Below are 16,256 nucleotides of genomic sequence, written 5' to 3'. Positions count from 1 at the left end.
TTTACGTTGGAATCTATTCTATGTTGGAAAAAAAAGCAGCACGGTGCTTTACAGTAAGAGAATTTATTGTTCCGTCTGTGCTACAGGTAATTACAAAAATACATAGTAGCATAACATGTAACATCAATTAGCATCCAAAATATTCATATAAATTTTAAAAAGAGGAATTTATAAACAAGTATTTCTTTGTGACAAAAAAAAGAAGAAGCAAACTCAGGATCACTGAAATGAGGCATTCAGGGTATATCAGGGTTTTATTACAAAATCATAATCTAATCTGATGGTCCGGCAAGTGCGTGAAGGTGTGATTACTGGCGAGGGTTACGGCAGCCTTGGACAATAGAAAAAAGCCCTGTATCTATCAAAAGCTGAACTGGAGGTAAACAATACTGTAGTTCATTCACTTCAGTCCTGGCCCGTGTCTGTTCAGGTGGGTGCCAGAATCAAGGCCGAGGTGGGAAAAGAAAATCAGTGAGCGTTCCCCTGAGTTGCAGGTTATAAACGATATAAACCGAAGTAGAAATTGAAGGTGTACAAATACCAATCCTTGCTTGTCTGACTTTTCACTCAGTTCAGGTAGATGTTTCTGCAGCTATAGAATTTAGGTGGTAAAGGCCAAGATGAGTAAATGTTGTAAACAGCACCACTGAAGGTACAGAATAGTTTTAAGATCACGGTATAATCACTGGGGAAATGAACAGGTTCTTCCGTCCGCCATAACTGTTGCACAAATGTAGAAATGTAGAAACCTGCTCACTTTGTCGCAGGGTTCTTGGATTTCTTAAGAGACTTGCTGCGTAAAAAACGTGAAGCGCTTTGTCTTCAACTAACCTGACTTTCCATGTAGGGGTGAATTTGATAGCAGTCGTACATAATGCATCAACAGGGCAACCATGATGGACAATAGCACAATCTCACTTGCACAACTGCAGAGCAAATACAGTAGGCTTGAAAAGGTGCTCACTGTAACAAAGGCAAATAAAAGACGAAATAGTGCTCAGTACATCACAAAGAAAAGCATCAAACTCACTAATACACGTGGAGAAAGTGTTTTTACTCGTCTACACTACAGATCCCATTAATGTTTGCCCAGCCATCTTGGCTTTTACAAAATAAGACATGTCAGAAGGCGCACCACATCTGTGTGTCGGGGTGAATATGTGTGCATAAATACATACATGTAGGCCTTTCATTTTAGTGCGTCACAGCAGCTTGTCACACAAACACTTCTCTGCGTGGGCCTTTTTCCTGAGGAAGCTGCAGTGGGAGTGGCGGGCCAGGCAGCGGTGCAGCTGTTAGAGCTTGTGTGTCACGATCGAGCTGCACGTCTGGTGTGTGAGGGGGGCTGAGCAGAGAGTCATAATCAAAGCCTTTTAGAGGCTGCAGAGACAGAGTGAGGCCTCGTCGAGCTTTGGCGGCGCGATCTGGTCTTTCTCTCAGCTCCAGAATCACCTGTACAGCGATGAAGATGAACAAAATCAACAGAAAATGAATCGGCAATTTTGAATTTGAATAAGTCCAGATGTTCAGGGGTTTACCTCCACAGGCTGGCGCTGCAGGAGGGCCAGGTCAAATGTTTTCCCATGGAAGAAGGTTTGGCGTTTGAATCGATCAAGGGTTCTAAGCCGGCGGGAGGGAGTTTTACACAGCAGCTGCACAGAGAAACGTGATAAGATCATGACATGGCATCCAATTGTTAACTGAAATTCTCAGGAACAAATATCATGTAATTACCTCAGTGATTAGCATTGCCAGCGGGGGGCTGAAACTGAGGGGCATTTCATAGGGAAAAGACCTCACTCTCCTCAACATGCTGCAGTGGTCTGGTTCTGGAGGCACGGGGAACTGAGGAGAGTGGAACGTACGTGAAGATGAATAGACTTCAAATGTAATATTCATTACATGCATAATAATACAATATGCAATATAATGCAATGACAGCTACAGCACTGGATTGCTTTGAGTAATTTCTTCTCATAATGTGAGACACACTGGCAACAAGATATCACCTTCCCAGTAACCAATGAGAAAAGCAGGATTCCCAGTGACCACCAATCAGCTGCATGGTTGTAAGGTCCACCACTCAGTACCTCTGGGGCTGTGGAGCACACAGAGCATGCTCACTGCACAGCATACATGCTTATTAACATTTTCACTTGCTAGTATAATAAAAACGTTGATATAGCCCAGCGTCTGTGTGTCTCTGCTGAGGAGGATCAGCTTGAGTGTTAAACATGGATAGATGTGCTGGAATGTTGCTCACCCATATATTGGATGGTTCCACAAATGGTAAAGGCTCGTCCTCCTCGCTCCAGGCGACGGGACAAACCAAAGTCAGCTAAGCGGAGGTGTCCTAGAACACACCATTTTCTCTGCATCACTATGACAACACGTGATTAGAAATTCTTCTCATGCAGCTACAGTGTAGACCTGATCCAACTATAAATAAAATGAAGTAATCCCGTCTTAATCTGTTCTTCTGTAATTGGATGTAAAGGCTGTTGCCCTTAGCAGATGTTTGCATTGATGTGTGCTGAATGGACAGCTGTGCACAGTCAGGATGTCCTCTGGAAGGTTCTGGACCTCTACATACCGGAGCTATGCTGCTCTCTGCTGGGGACGGGTTTACACTCACCGTTGTCTGTCAGCAGGATATTCTCCATCTAGAAAAAGAGCAAAAAGACTTTCAGATACATTTACTACAGCATGGCTGAAACGTTAATGTCTCTAAAGACGTTATCCGTTGAGTATGATCTAAAGTTATTTCTTTTAATAAAATAAATCTGCAATTTTTGATTTGAAATGAATAAAGTGCTCTCACCTTTACATCTCTGTGGATTATTCCAATGTCGTGCAGAAACCCTGTGACAGAACAACCGTGAGGGAGAAGAATGCAACGCACGACCAGAGACATCTTTGCTCTACATTCAAAACCCTTGCTTTGTTGCTGAGGGAGAGGCTTTGAGAGTTCATCTCATTTTAATTGGACCTATTTTCATAATTAAAATTAAAAGCGTTAAATACAGGCAAAAAGTCATGTAGACAACTCTGATGTAATTATTGGAGGAATAGGTAAGTAAATCCTTTTTTTAAATGTCCCTCCAACTCACCGAGCGCACACCCCAGCTCTGCTGCAAACACTCGAACTGTGTCTTCTGTGAACTGACCAATCATCTGCCAGTAGGTGTACAGGTCTCCTGTGCTGCAGTAGTCACACACTACAGGAAGAAACACAGCATTGAGATCATGCCCCAGTCATGTCGTGCAAGGTGTGAGGGGGTAGTGTGGGACGTGGAGTGCACACTGGCAAGAGGAGTGTCTCCTGGATGTGGGGACCCTTTGACGCTTCCTCAAACACTGATGATTTACTGTATGTGTGTGAAATGCGTAAGAAGACCCACAATCTGATGTTAGCCGGTCTGCCGAAGCACAGAGTTTTGCAAAAAGAAAGATAAAAAGTTATTGCAGAGATGAATAATCAGCATCTCTTCTGGTTGTTTTGAAGCCCACTGGAACCATGAAAACAATCATTTTCTGCCTCCATATTTAGGCCTGAAGCAGCCATCACCAGTGTAAGAGGGCAGCAATCACTTTCAGCTGGTTTGATGTCATTTAAAATGTAGAGATTCACGTTACGCAAAAAGGGGTGTCCTCTCTGTTACATGTAACACATGTACTCTCAACGAGCATCGGGTCCCCGGGCTAACATGCTATCTTTTCTAAAGGGGGTGGGGGAGGCAAACAAACTAGGTCACACTTTCTGAGTCAGTGACTGATTTGGAAAAAAGGGTAAATGCTCCGCAGGAGAGGAGGAAGGGATGAGACAGCTACAGGATGCACAGGCAGCGGAAGTGGTTGGTTTGGGGGAGTGGGGGGTTGTAGGGTAAAGTTTGTGTCTCTAGGTGATTCAGGCAAAAGGGAAGACTTGATAGAAAGCTGTTTGCCTTTTATTTCTTATACGTGTTGTTTTCAGTGTGTGGTTGAGGGGAGATCCAGGACAAGGCTACTGGTCTGACAGTGAGAGAAGGTGCGGTGAGGGGTTTCGGACAGTGGATCTGGGTTTTGGGTGGTGGTGGTGGTGGTGGTGGGGGGGGGGGGGGTCACTGGTCTATGGCTGACTCACTAATGTAGAGATGGCGTTGTGTCTGCCAACAGTCCTGGAGGTCATGGACAAATGGGTGGCGGATCTGACGCTGCAGGCAAAGGTCAAAGGTCAACCTGAAAATCTCAACTCTAACCATCGCTAAAGAAGGGTCCTTGGGTGAAGTAACACGAAGGTTTGTGTGCACAGCCAGTAGAAGATGAGAATACGAACAGATATGTGATAACATCATCAGTATACAGACACATTTTGTTCATTTTTCTTTTTTTGTTACAATTTTTGTGTTGTTAATATTTGAGTTACACGATTTCAAAATGAAATGCGGTCAAACGGAAAAATGTACAAACCCTTCCGGTACTGAAAAGTAATGACACATGTTCTTGTATCTTGGCTTTTATTGTGTGAAGCTGATTTAAAGTAATGCTTTAAAGTAATTTTAATTAATTAAATTTAAATTTAAAGTAATTTTAAGTAATGCTTTTGCTTTGACATATTAAAAGGTTTTATACAACATACGTGAGAGTGGCAATGGCAGAATGGAGGTGTCGTTTTGTTTCCAATGTTGAAAAGTCCTTTCATATGAATATATTGATACATTAAGTAATTTTTCCTGAGATCTATGGCACAGTAGTACTCACCTGAACTATCACTTCTTCTTTTGACTGCTCCAAGACTCCGAGTCTCAGAATCTCAGATTTAGGAATGACCTGTAGACCAGCAACAGTACTGGGATGACATACTTTAAAACTACACAGGGGGATTCAGAATGTTTAAAAATAAGTATTACATAATAATAAATTGTTGCAAAAATCGTAAACACGTATGAATGTGGTGTGTTCCATTTGTAGTAATAGACTTCTGGGTGTTTTATCACTCAGATAGATACTTTAATGTGTGAGATTTAAGTATAAGACTCACTTTGACAGCATATGTTTTCTGCTTGGTCTTGTCCTTCACTTTCAGAATGGGTCCAAATGAACCTTTGGCAATGTAACCCAGAACCTGATAGAGAGAAAAGCAGAAGAGGCCAAAGGTAGAAGGGAAAAAAAAGGATACAGAAAGAGACCTGGTGAAAATGTTTGACTTGTGATATGAAGCACTACATTGTGCTGGTGTCATTGTCCTTCTACCTGAAAGTGTTCTTGTCCAGGCACAGTTCTGTGGGGGAATTCAGGCAGGAACATGGTAATAAAGCCCGGCAGGCTCCACTCTGCCCTCAGCTTTTCTGGGCCGACTCCAGCCAACCTCAGGACGTGCTCAGGGATGTCGGGAGTCTTTCCTTGGAGCATTCGATGCCGACTTGGACGCAAGGCAGCTGGGGCGAGGCGACAGATACCTGCTGGGATTGACAGGCCTATAGTGGAGAGGAAGCCACGCCACCCTGATGAGAAGTGCTCATCCTCCTGCCCTTCATCAGGCCTCTGTTGGGCAAGTCATGGAGAAAGATAGGAATGATTATCATTCGGTCAGTGAGTGAATATGCGAATGCATGTTACTACATGCATGTAACCATTAAAAAAATGTGTTACTGACTCCGTTGGGACTATTATGCAATAACAAGTATCAACACGTATCAGCTGCCGTGCTCTGCTAAAAGCACAGTTCTTGTTTGGTAGGACCTGCTCTGAGTTCATAGCCCAGCCAGAGCTGGTGTAGGCACTCTAGGACAAAGGGAGGCTTTTCTAATTTAGTCTAATCTATTTAACTATTTAGTCAGGGAAAGTTGCCTTAAATTTCATCATATTCAAACACTGGAGAGCTTCTCAGTGCAAATGTTGTTTTCAGTTGTATGTTTCTATCTCTCTAGCTCTGCTTGTAAAGTATTAGTCTTGCCCATATGTACCTATTAATCAAAGTCTCCAAGAAAACTGGGTCCTCTCTTTCTCTGAGACCATAATTTCCTATGTAATTAATCCTAAAGAGATAATTTGTGAGCATATAAAACAAGCTAGTGCAGGTCCACTTTTTCTGGTTTTACCTCAGAGGTGATAGTGAGTCCTTGAAGCAAAAAGGAGGCGAGTCAGTACTAAAGGGCTGCACCCAAGTTCACAGGCCAGCCACCGTCCAAAGGAATATTATTTCCTCTCCTTTTTAACTGCAATTTCATTAATCAGTAACTACATTACGTCTGTGACCATAGCTGAGCCATCAGGTATCATACCCAGCTAAGCCGTCGGCTACTGGAAAAACTGCATTTCTTATAACCCTCGGGAAAAATGCTGCCCCCTATTGGTTTGGAATTCAGAAAATGAAGCGGTAGCTTTGTCAGACCACCTACAAAGGTTAAACCAAGGGTAAGAGATATCTATAGTCTGGTAACATCCATGTTACAACCATCCCCACAGGAATAGGGCCAGGATGTAGGAAAATTTGAAATACGTTTCCCTTTAATCTTAAAATGTGGAAGAGTGGCTGCAAGAAGGCATTTTTTTGAGAGTATTAAGCTTTGTACGACATCTCATTCAACGGTAGAAATTTTGACCCATTTGAGCGACCAGATTGAAATATTTTGTCATCAGTAAATTTAGCTGATGGCTGAGACAGACACACATGCTAAAGACCTGGGTATCAAAAAGGGGTTTTTAGGGGGGCATCTTGCACCACTGAGCCTCATTTCTAGGAACTGATGTAGCCCTGCTGCTGTATCCAGTTCTTTTATACATCCATCATGGAATGGACTTCACCAAGGATCTTGCAGCTAACAGAGAGGTTTCACTAAACACACTTAAATCTGCTGAAATTTGCAAAGAAACCTGAGATGAACACACACACACACACACGCACGCACACGCACACGCACACGCTATAACCCCTCCTCCCACACACACACACTAGGATGAGTGTAATCAACCATGCAGGTTATCATCTGTAGTCACTCAGCAAACATCTACAATCTCACCAATCAGATAATAATGTGAGAAAGGTTTTGGAAATCTTGTTATAAGGTGCTCATTGGTTGATGACGCTCATTGGCTGATAACGGAAGCTGGATTTCTTCTTCAAAGTAAAAGCGTAAAGATTAGATACTTCGGCAGACTAAAGTATTTAGAGCTAACATTACATGTATTTTTGGCTAACTAATAAATCAAATTATATATTGAATCTGAAATTATAAAATAAAGTCATTCAGGCACTGTGGTCTGCAGCTGCTTCCTGATTTCGGCCATAAAATCATCGCCATGGAAACAGGGAACCCCCACCACCCTTCCAAACGTGTGTCACACACCTCAGCCAGGATTTTCACTTCTCTCTCAACTTACCTTCCTGGTTTTACTGCCGTCGGCCCCCATCAGTGTGACAGGACGGCAGCCCCGCGCCCTCAGTGCGATGTGCGCTCCTCATCCATGCGCTCACATCGTCCTGCGCTCCTCCAGCATGTGCACCGACCTATGCGCTACACGGAGACCGCCGAGGGGCTTCAAGAAGCCAAATAGCGCGCAATATCACTGATATACAGCAGACAATCTGGTCTAAAATGTGATAGATATGGCGACATAAAAACAAGTTAATCCCGGGTATGGTAACGTCACCGAAAATCCGCCCACATCCTCGTCAGCCAATGAGAGGGCATCCTGATGGATTCAGTTCCCCCGGCTGCTCTCTGTAATTGGAGCTGCAGACAATTACACAAGACTATTTTCCGATTATCGATGAGTCTCGTAGAGTGGTATATAACTAGTAATGGAGGGGGGGGGGGAGGATGCATGAATAAATGCATCATGTGACAGAGTTATACATCTCCAATCGACGTTTTTATTCTAGTTCTACTGGTCTAAAAATAAATCAGAACATGCATAATTCCTGCTGACTGAACATGTTAAGCACAAACCCCATGGGCCTCAGAGATAAACACACGCAGCATAAGCAGGGACTGAGCGATGAGGGTTGGAGGAAAAGTGAAACCTACAAGATGAAGGCAGGTGGTGACAGGGGAAATGTAGGATTATTATCCTGACTGATGGACTACAACTCCATCACAAACCTGATAGAAACCCTTAACATGTGCAAGCACGACTGTCAGACAGTGAACCACAAAAACCGGAGTGTGACAGCGCAAGTGCCTCTTTTATTTGGGACGAGGAACATTAAAAAGCAAACACTGATATATTTTACTTAGTTAACAGGTTATCATCATTTAAACCAAACAAACCAAAGAGTAGAACAAGTAAAAAAAAACAAAAAAAAAAGTTTTGTGAATTAATCTGCGAGCTGTGAGGGTCGAGAGAGCATCAGCTGCACAGGGTCAAGTTCAGTCATCCTCATCGAAGTCCTTCTTGCCCTGGGGAGGTTTGGGTCCCCCGGCTGGTTTGGCCATGATGATCTGAGAGGAGAAACAAGGTCAAGTCAAGTCAGTCTTTCATGGCCGGAGATCAAGAGTGCAGAGACGCATGTGGCTGGACGCTTCAGCACGGAGTGATTGACATCACACAACTGTTGGGGGTCATCTCAGTTTGGGCAGGTGGGCTGCAGCCCATCACATTTAACAGATTTTGAACATTAACTGAAGCCATTTCTTCCAAGATCCAGACTTGGGAGCCTCTGTTTTTGAAGTGTAAAAACAGCTGATTGAGCTCTCTACACATTATCAAGAAGCGATGAAGTATTCATGAACACATCTGCTATGTGTGATCAAATAGAAAATGTGCTACAAATGCACATTACACAGTAGAGAGGAGGTGCACTGCAAAGTGATTGCTTCTCTTAAAATAGGAAAAACACAAAAACTGGATCTTTAAACAAAAAACAGGAAGGGAAGACAAGAGGGGACTGGTGTTGGAGACCATCTGGGGGTTTATTATTATTATTATTATTATTATTATGTTTCATGCAAAATCTGTAATCCTTCACTCACCAGGCGACGTCCACTGCAATGGAAAGTTATCAAGTGCATGCAGCATGCGATCACACCAGAACCACTCTGTGCAAGTGAGGACCTCAGGTGATTTAGGTGGCCCGCCCACTACCGTTCACCACACTGTGGCTGAGTGCCATCATTTCTTCTGCAGCGCCGCACACGCGTGAGGCATGTATCGCAGCCGTGTTAGTAGTGGCGGGCAACACAGACAATTCACAACTTCCCGTGAGAAAGTGAGTATACCGGTGCAGCTTCGAGCCAATTCAAAATAAAAACAGAAATCACACACGGATTCCAGGACCTACTGACAGAGGGTGTGTGCGCACGCGCGCCCTCTAATGGTGAGTTTCAAATTTATCAGGCTCCTCTTCCCAATCGTCCTTGTCCCAGTGGCCTCTCTGCTTGGGAGCCTTGGGTCCCCCTGCAGCCTTAGCCATGATGATCTGGATCGCACATATACACACATGCTGATGTCAACTGTCCAAACCCACCCTCACCATGAAATACTGGCTGTTTTATTTAAGAAAACAGCTGAAAAACGCAAACTTCTGTTCAATTCTTCAATCTCAACACCTCAGAGGACTGCTAAGGTTATTTGGATGACACATTGAACCATTTGAACCAGTTTGCAGATGTGCGGCTGTGTGTGTGTGTGACAGAGGGGGGAGTCCTACACACTGCATTATCAGCAAATACAATCATGGAAGAGCTCCTTTTGAAAAAAAAATGAATTCATAAATCATGTATCTGGGATGGTTTTGATTTAAACCTGACGTGGCACGCGAGCCGAAGAGCTGAACCTGGTTTGCCGTCTTAACAAATGTTAAGTCAGAGGAGGATGCTTCGGCTTGCGGCCTCCACATGAGGAACTCATATACATAACTTTGTTGTAAAACCATCCTTTTTGGAAACTAAAAATAAGACTTTTTAAAAATGTGACAGGCACACGTTCCTTTGTGATCCGTTTCTGGAATGCTAGTCTTTGGCCATTTACACAGATACACAGATATTTGAGATGATTTCAAATGGCACAAGTGTATTTCAACTTCACGGCTGGTCAATATGTGCTTGTGACTTTGCTTGCAAGAAGTTGAAATATAGAAAACGTCTGTTTTCAAAAGACCTGCGAGATGAATGGGAACTGAGAGAAGAGCGATACACTCAAAGAGTTGGGACCGACAAATGTTGCCTGAAAAATTACAAATGATTAATTTACTGATTCCAAAAATCCTATTTTTTCCCAGTTGATTGACCGACTCGATCAAGAAGGCTGCATTTGAGAAGCTTTAGGTTTGGGTACCCACCTGGTCCACTCTCAGTACTGTGATGGCAGCGTTGGTGGCCAGTTTGATGCCCCAGTGTTTGACCAGGTAAGGATCCAGAATGCCGCACTCGAGCATGTCCTTCACAGCGACGCCGTCTCCCTAAATACAGCATCACATCCCCTCCATCAGATCCAAGCACACGCAGTAAAGTTGACATAATACAACATGAAGGAACATAGAAATACTGATTGCTTCAACAAAAATCCACCAGTTTAAGGGGCACAGTTCAGCAAAATATGTCAGTATTTAAAAAGAAAAGGGTGTGTAGCGAAAATAATACATTTTAAGTGCACAATTATGATGTCATAGCCATATTCTGAACACGTGAATACCTCAATGTCAAAGCCTATGTTTTTGTTTCCATTGTGATGTTCGGAGTACATCTTGGCGATGAGCTCGTTCCCCTTCACTCCAGAGTTCTCCGCCAGTGCGCGGGGAAGTGCCTCAAAGGCTTCAGCAAACTTCTTGATGGAATACTGCTCCAGACCCGGGGAGGACTGAAGATGGGACAAAGGGAAGTCGTGCATCACTGATGCAGTACAGGCCTGGTCCACTTCATTTGAACACATTCAAATTTGCATACCTCTCCGTACGAGTTGATCTGCCTGGCCAGCTCGATCTCTGTGGCTCCTGCTCCAGGTACTAGGCGCTTGTCCTGGAGAGGACAGAGCATACATTGTAGAAGAGGAAATATAAAATCCTCTTCTCTTTCAGGAACACTACCCATCTTCGACACTATCATTATCAGAGTCTTTCAATTACATTTCTCACCAGCCCACTCCATCCGAGTCACGAAGCACACTGCTGTGGTTGACAGTTCCCACTTACCCGCACCAGAACCTTGAATGTGTTGACGCCATCATCTACAGCCCTCTCGATATCATCCATCAGATTGTCAGTGGAGCCTCTGATCACTACGGTTGAGATGGCGCCGTCTTCTTTCTCTGTTAAAACGGTTCAAACGATGTCTCAGCCTCAAAATCGCAGCAACAGTTTAGTGGAACTGCAGACGACTACAGCAAAGACGGTGATTTACCGTGTTTGAAGACGACCACCTGAGTGTCTCCCACCTCTGTCAGGTAGACGCTGTCACAGTGACCCATCTCCTCAGGGGTTGGGGCAGTCTAAGGGAGCAAAAAAAACCAAAACAAAAACAACTTACGCTCAATCTAACAGTCTACATCATCATTTTTGGTTCCATTGGACCAAGTGAGTGGCTACAGACCATCCTGGGCAGGGCTACAGCTCCAACGGTCTTGCATAACCTCCTGAGGTCCCACTTGCTGTTTAGCCTGATGGAGGAAAGAGGAGGATTTCAGGCGAGCGAGTATGCTGCAATGACAGGTCACCACTAAAGGCTGAGTTGTACTGCTACATCTAATCAACGCTGAGGAGGACACGGTAGACATGCATAACCACCAACGCTACGGCGCAGACTGTCTGTCAGCTCCCTGGAAATTACACTGCACATCACGACCATGCAACAGCTCCCACGGGTAGCAACACACTTCCACACCTGCTACAGAGCAGCAAAATAAACTATGAATCAGGCTTTAGTCTTTGCAGTGCTACTGCAAGTGAATAATACCTTCTAGTAAGGTGGATTTTTGTGAGTAATAACAAAGTAACACTAACATCAACTGTAGTGGTTTATAACTCGAAAAAACAAAGACTTCATCAATCTGTTGATTCATCAGAATATTATAAAAGACCTGTCATTTGAAGACATTAAACATCGTTTCTGCTGCACTGCATGTGTGTCTGCATGTGTCACAAAAACATTTGACTGGAAAATTCAGAGTGGCTGGAAGGATAAGGAACTGAACATTCATCACGTAAAAGCTGCTAACCTGACCTCCTCCTTAAAATGTGCGAGTGTATTTTCATGAAAGGCGTTATGATAAAGAACAGAACCAGTCTGTCACATAGGGCTCAGACCAATGATCCCCCGAATCATCAATTCAACTGCAGGTTTGAAAAATGCTCATTACCATTTGCCAGAGCGCAGAGTGACGCGCCGCTTCCTTTATCAACCACTTAAAAACTCTTCATTTTCCATTAAACATTACAAAACACAAACACAAATCCTCACACTGGATCACCAGAAGCCGTCTGCGTCTTACCTCACCACCATGAGCTGGTACTTGTTGGCGTAGTGCAGCGCCATGTCAGCCACCTTCCCCCCAGTGACCACCACGTTAGTGCCAGCCTCCTTGATGGCTTTCACCTGCAACTCCATCATGTCCTCCTCTCCCTTGCTGAAGTCCATGAGCTCCTGTGCATTGTTAATCAGCACTGTGCCCTGTGGCAAACACAAGACAACGGTCGGCCCCAAACATAAAAATATATTATAACTGCAACATTCTGCTACACTCAGGTCACACTGAGACTCCATGTATTTTTGGCCTTCATGCAATTAAATCTGCAAGAAATAGGCATTAAGTATTCATCAAGTTAACATGCAAATCAGTTCCCTGTTGTATTAGTTGAAAAGGTTCTTCACATATACATTCTATGTAAATATATGGGTCACGGATTCTGAACGATTCTTTGTCCACTGTCACCCTGACCAACATGATGACCATGCTGTCTTGACATTATAAATAGTCTCAGCTGATTGGGACTCTTGAATACAGAAAGTAATCCCAAAACTAACCCTAAATACAACTTAATCCCTTTAAGGGCTCTCAAAGTTCTGAGTGAAGACACAGGTCTTGCAGTACCTTGGTCTCTGTGACCATGCAGTCAAAGGGGCAGGAGAAGACCGCAATCTTAGCGTCTTTCACTGAGGTGATGTCTCCCTCTGCCTCCTTTTTAAACACCATGCCATGTAGCATGGAGGACGCTGTCACACCACAGCCCTGGAAAAACAAAAAGATATTAACTTGGAGGGGAAAACACACACACACACACACACACTAATTTCTTCAAAAGCTCAAGGTTACTCACCAAAATCTTACATACTCTGACGTTATCAACATTGAAATTGCCAGATTCTGGGAAGATGGACACTGTAGCACAAAACAGCAAGGAAAGGAAATTCAAAGGAGTAGAATAATACTTGCATTTATTCAGAATACATTAATAAACAGTTAAAGAGAAATCAGTCATGGTTTGTTTGATTTGGTCTGAAATGCGCGCTCACCGCAGGCCTGTGCGATGAGGTTGGCGAGGAAGTCTTCATGGCCGTACTGTTTGCTCATTACGGCTGTGCGGATGAAAGATGTGGTCTCGTTTAAATCGTGGAGGTTTTTGGCTGAGGAACAAACGCAGTCTGGAAGGATCTCCAGGGCTTTCTTACACGCCTTCTCATAGCCCTCAATCACCTGTGGCCAAGCAGAGAAAAATCAGCAGTGTTTTCATGAAGACAGACACCCAGCAGCTTTCTTTAGACCAGTGCAGTACCACTTTTTAGAGGGGCTATAGGTTGTGTGATGTCACCCCCCCCCCAACGTATATCCAACTTTGATCTCATAATTCTGTCATCTCAATCAGTGCAGCTGCCAGAGTCTCTCATCTTTGACCACTTTAATCCCCACATTCAATCAAGTCCCAATGAAGGGGCTGCACCCTCTGAAGGCTGCATCTGAAGACTGAGTGAGTCACCGGCAGAGCGACAAGGCTGTTCCATTTCAAAGGCTCCTTCAAACACAGCCTTCTTAGCTCAATTTGGGGGATCCGTCTGGTGGATTATTCACAGAACGGCATGTCCCAAGATAATGTGCTACACTTTTTACTGTAGGACTGTGAATATGTCCCTTCAGAAAGTTGTAACACGTTTTAATGTAAGAAAATGACAATTTAGTTGTCCAATATGTGTTCAGTGTATCCAACTAACGGCTGTTTGGTTGTGTAGCTGTGGACAGAGAGTGGCAGCATCCAGCCACCTTGTAGGGCACATACTGCTTCACCTGCTGAATGAACAAAGATCAGCCAGCAGCTGCAGCAACAACAACGCACCGCTGAACCCTGGTCAGATGAACAGGTCTGGGGAACAAGAGTGCTTATGACGGTGTGTAGATGTAAAGCACTACTTACCTCTGACACAGACAAGCCCATCCTTAGAAGCTCCTCGGCCAGCTCCAGCAGAGCACCAGCAAACACCAGAACAAAGTTGGTACCATCTCCCACCTCCTGCTCTTGCATGTGAGATGCCATCACAATCATTTTGGCAGCTGGATGCTGCACCTGTACAACAAATTGAAGTTTAGAGAACCATTAAACACTCTTTAGAAAACTCATGACAGGGTAGGGTTATATTTATGGCATAAATGCTATGTTTCCTCACCTCCAGCTCTCGGAGGATTGTAGCAGCATCATTGGTGACAAAGAGCTTCTCCAAGTGGTTGATGATCATTTTATTCATACCTGAAAGGTAACAATATCAGGATTTGTGTCAGGTGGCTTCCTGTGATTTTATGTCTTAAATACAGTGTCACTAACTTGTAAACGTATTGTGGTGTTGGAGCGGTTACCATTTGGTCCGTAGGCCGTGCGAGTGGTCTGAGAAAGCTCCTTACAGGCTCTGATGTTGCGGAAGACAGCTTCTTCAAGCCCCGAATAATGCTGCATCAGACAAACACCGCAATGACTCAACTGCTACGACTTTTCATGGGAGGTGCAGGAATGTGATATTCTGCTCATGACATAAAACATTAAGGATTAGATGATACTAAGCATTATGTTGTTCGAATGTATCAGTCAGAATATGACAGGAAGAGCATGAGCATCTGTGAGCAGCCATGAACAGCAAGTGACATAGCAACCGCACAGCTCATGAGGTTAGGTGCCAGCACCTGGGTGTGACAGCTGAAGCTGCATCACAACAGTTTAATGACACTAATCCAGAGGCAGACACCGCACAGACAGTACAAAGTTGCGGACACCAGCCTTCCGTTCACCATAACACACCCGAGACGAGTTCAGTGGCCTTACTACCTTCGAGAACTCTCTCACATGATTGTGAATGAACGTGCTAACGCAGGGGCTAATGCTAGTAATCATGCTAGTTCTCTTATTGTCCACGAAAAGTCAATGGAAAACTCTAACACGCTCATTTTAGCCCACCTTAGCGCCATCTTTCAACATCTGGGCAAAGCCCGGAGCTTTTGGGACGTGAAGGGCCATTCTTCGGCGTTTATCAGGCCCGGTATCCAAGAGAAAGCGGCCGCGGCGTGGGTACAACGAGGCTACAAAGCCGGAGAGACAGAGGTGGAGCGTTTCCAGCGAGGCGTGGCCTTAATGACGTATGACAATAAGGGACAAACCGAGCGATAGTCGTTTCCCATGCAGTGGTTCTGACACGCCACACGTGGGAACTATTGCCCGTGGTAGAGTGTCACGTGTGACGGTTGTGAGCAGTCAACCTGTGACACAGGTCCACAGCTGGAGAGAGGACAGAGGTTCATGGCAGATTAATTACTGAATTGTAAGCAGTCCCAAAACCTCTCTGACTAGAACCCTGATTTTGAACATGGGGTTTGCTGACATTCCTAGTCCCTGAATTTGGTGTCCTTGTCCTCACTTTGATCTAACTGTGTGATCTCATGATGTCACAGAGCATCAAAGATATCCAGGCTGAATCCTGGCTTTCGTCTCTTTCAGTATGATCGTCATCTCAGACCTCAGATTCCCACTTTGTAAGTACATCACGGTCATTCTGACAGAGACATAATCTTTAGATTAAAATATCTTTCTTTTTTATAAACTACTCTTTTCATATTTTTGTATTATTGTAAACTGATCCCATAAGAGTCATAATCATGTATACTTTTTGATCGTCTGTTTTTAGCTTGAGCTTGAAAACACTGATGACATGTTCTAAGTTTATCATATCTATAGAAAGACCAGCTTGCAGTGGAGAGCCAGAGTGAAGCTTAACCTTCTCTTTGACCTGAAAATTTTAACTCCCAGGTAGAATATAGTCAAAGCTTTATCTTCTCCTACAAATGCAGGCAACCTATGAATGTCTTTG

The 16,256-nt window shown here is 44.0% G+C and overlaps 2 protein-coding genes across 4 annotated transcripts; both read right to left on the bottom strand.

Moving 5' to 3' along the window:
- Window positions 1–54: 54 nt before the first annotated feature.
- Window positions 55–7,633, bottom strand: rskrb (ribosomal protein S6 kinase related b). Its single transcript, XM_086226256.1, has 13 exons — window positions 7,363–7,633; window positions 5,233–5,523; window positions 5,021–5,104; window positions 4,741–4,809; window positions 4,124–4,193; window positions 3,111–3,218; window positions 2,822–2,862; window positions 2,636–2,663; window positions 2,264–2,353; window positions 2,010–2,098; window positions 1,735–1,845; window positions 1,539–1,652; window positions 55–1,452 (listed from the first exon to the last, which is right to left on the bottom strand). Exons 1-13 carry the CDS (start codon window positions 7,390–7,392, stop codon window positions 1,216–1,218), a joined length of 1,362 nt encoding a protein of 453 aa, XP_086082382.1. The 5' UTR covers window positions 7,393–7,633; the 3' UTR covers window positions 55–1,215.
- A 513-nt stretch (window positions 7,634–8,146) lies between these two features.
- On the bottom strand, window positions 8,147–15,517 carry cct8 (chaperonin containing TCP1, subunit 8 (theta)). Of its 3 annotated transcripts, none has more exons than XM_086226012.1 (16): window positions 15,350–15,517; window positions 14,758–14,848; window positions 14,571–14,650; window positions 14,321–14,470; window positions 13,428–13,608; window positions 13,232–13,293; window positions 13,006–13,143; window positions 12,406–12,584; window positions 11,508–11,574; window positions 11,319–11,406; window positions 11,111–11,226; window positions 10,866–10,937; window positions 10,615–10,779; window positions 10,262–10,381; window positions 9,263–9,400; window positions 8,147–8,423 (listed from the first exon to the last, which is right to left on the bottom strand). In XM_086226012.1, the coding sequence occupies exons 1-15, from the start codon at window positions 15,407–15,409 to the stop codon at window positions 9,293–9,295; spliced, it is 1,677 nt and encodes a 558-aa protein (XP_086082138.1). In that variant the 5' UTR covers window positions 15,410–15,517; the 3' UTR covers window positions 8,147–8,423; window positions 9,263–9,292. The 3 variants fall into 3 exon arrangements, with proteins under 3 accessions (XP_086082138.1, XP_086082139.1, XP_086082140.1); XM_086226013.1 differs by having other exon boundaries at window positions 9,267–9,400; XM_086226014.1 differs by lacking the exon at window positions 9,263–9,400.
- Between the last annotated feature and the right edge of the window lie 739 nt (window positions 15,518–16,256).

This window comes from Aulostomus chinensis, chromosome 15 (genome assembly GCF_037954235.1).
Source record: "Aulostomus chinensis isolate RoL2024-O1b breed Wild chromosome 15, RoL_Achi_v1.0, whole genome shotgun sequence".
NCBI lineage: Eukaryota > Metazoa > Chordata > Actinopteri > Syngnathiformes > Aulostomidae > Aulostomus > Aulostomus chinensis.
Note: the sequence above shows the minus strand (reverse complement) of the source record. Positions and strands in the feature narration are given on the sequence as shown.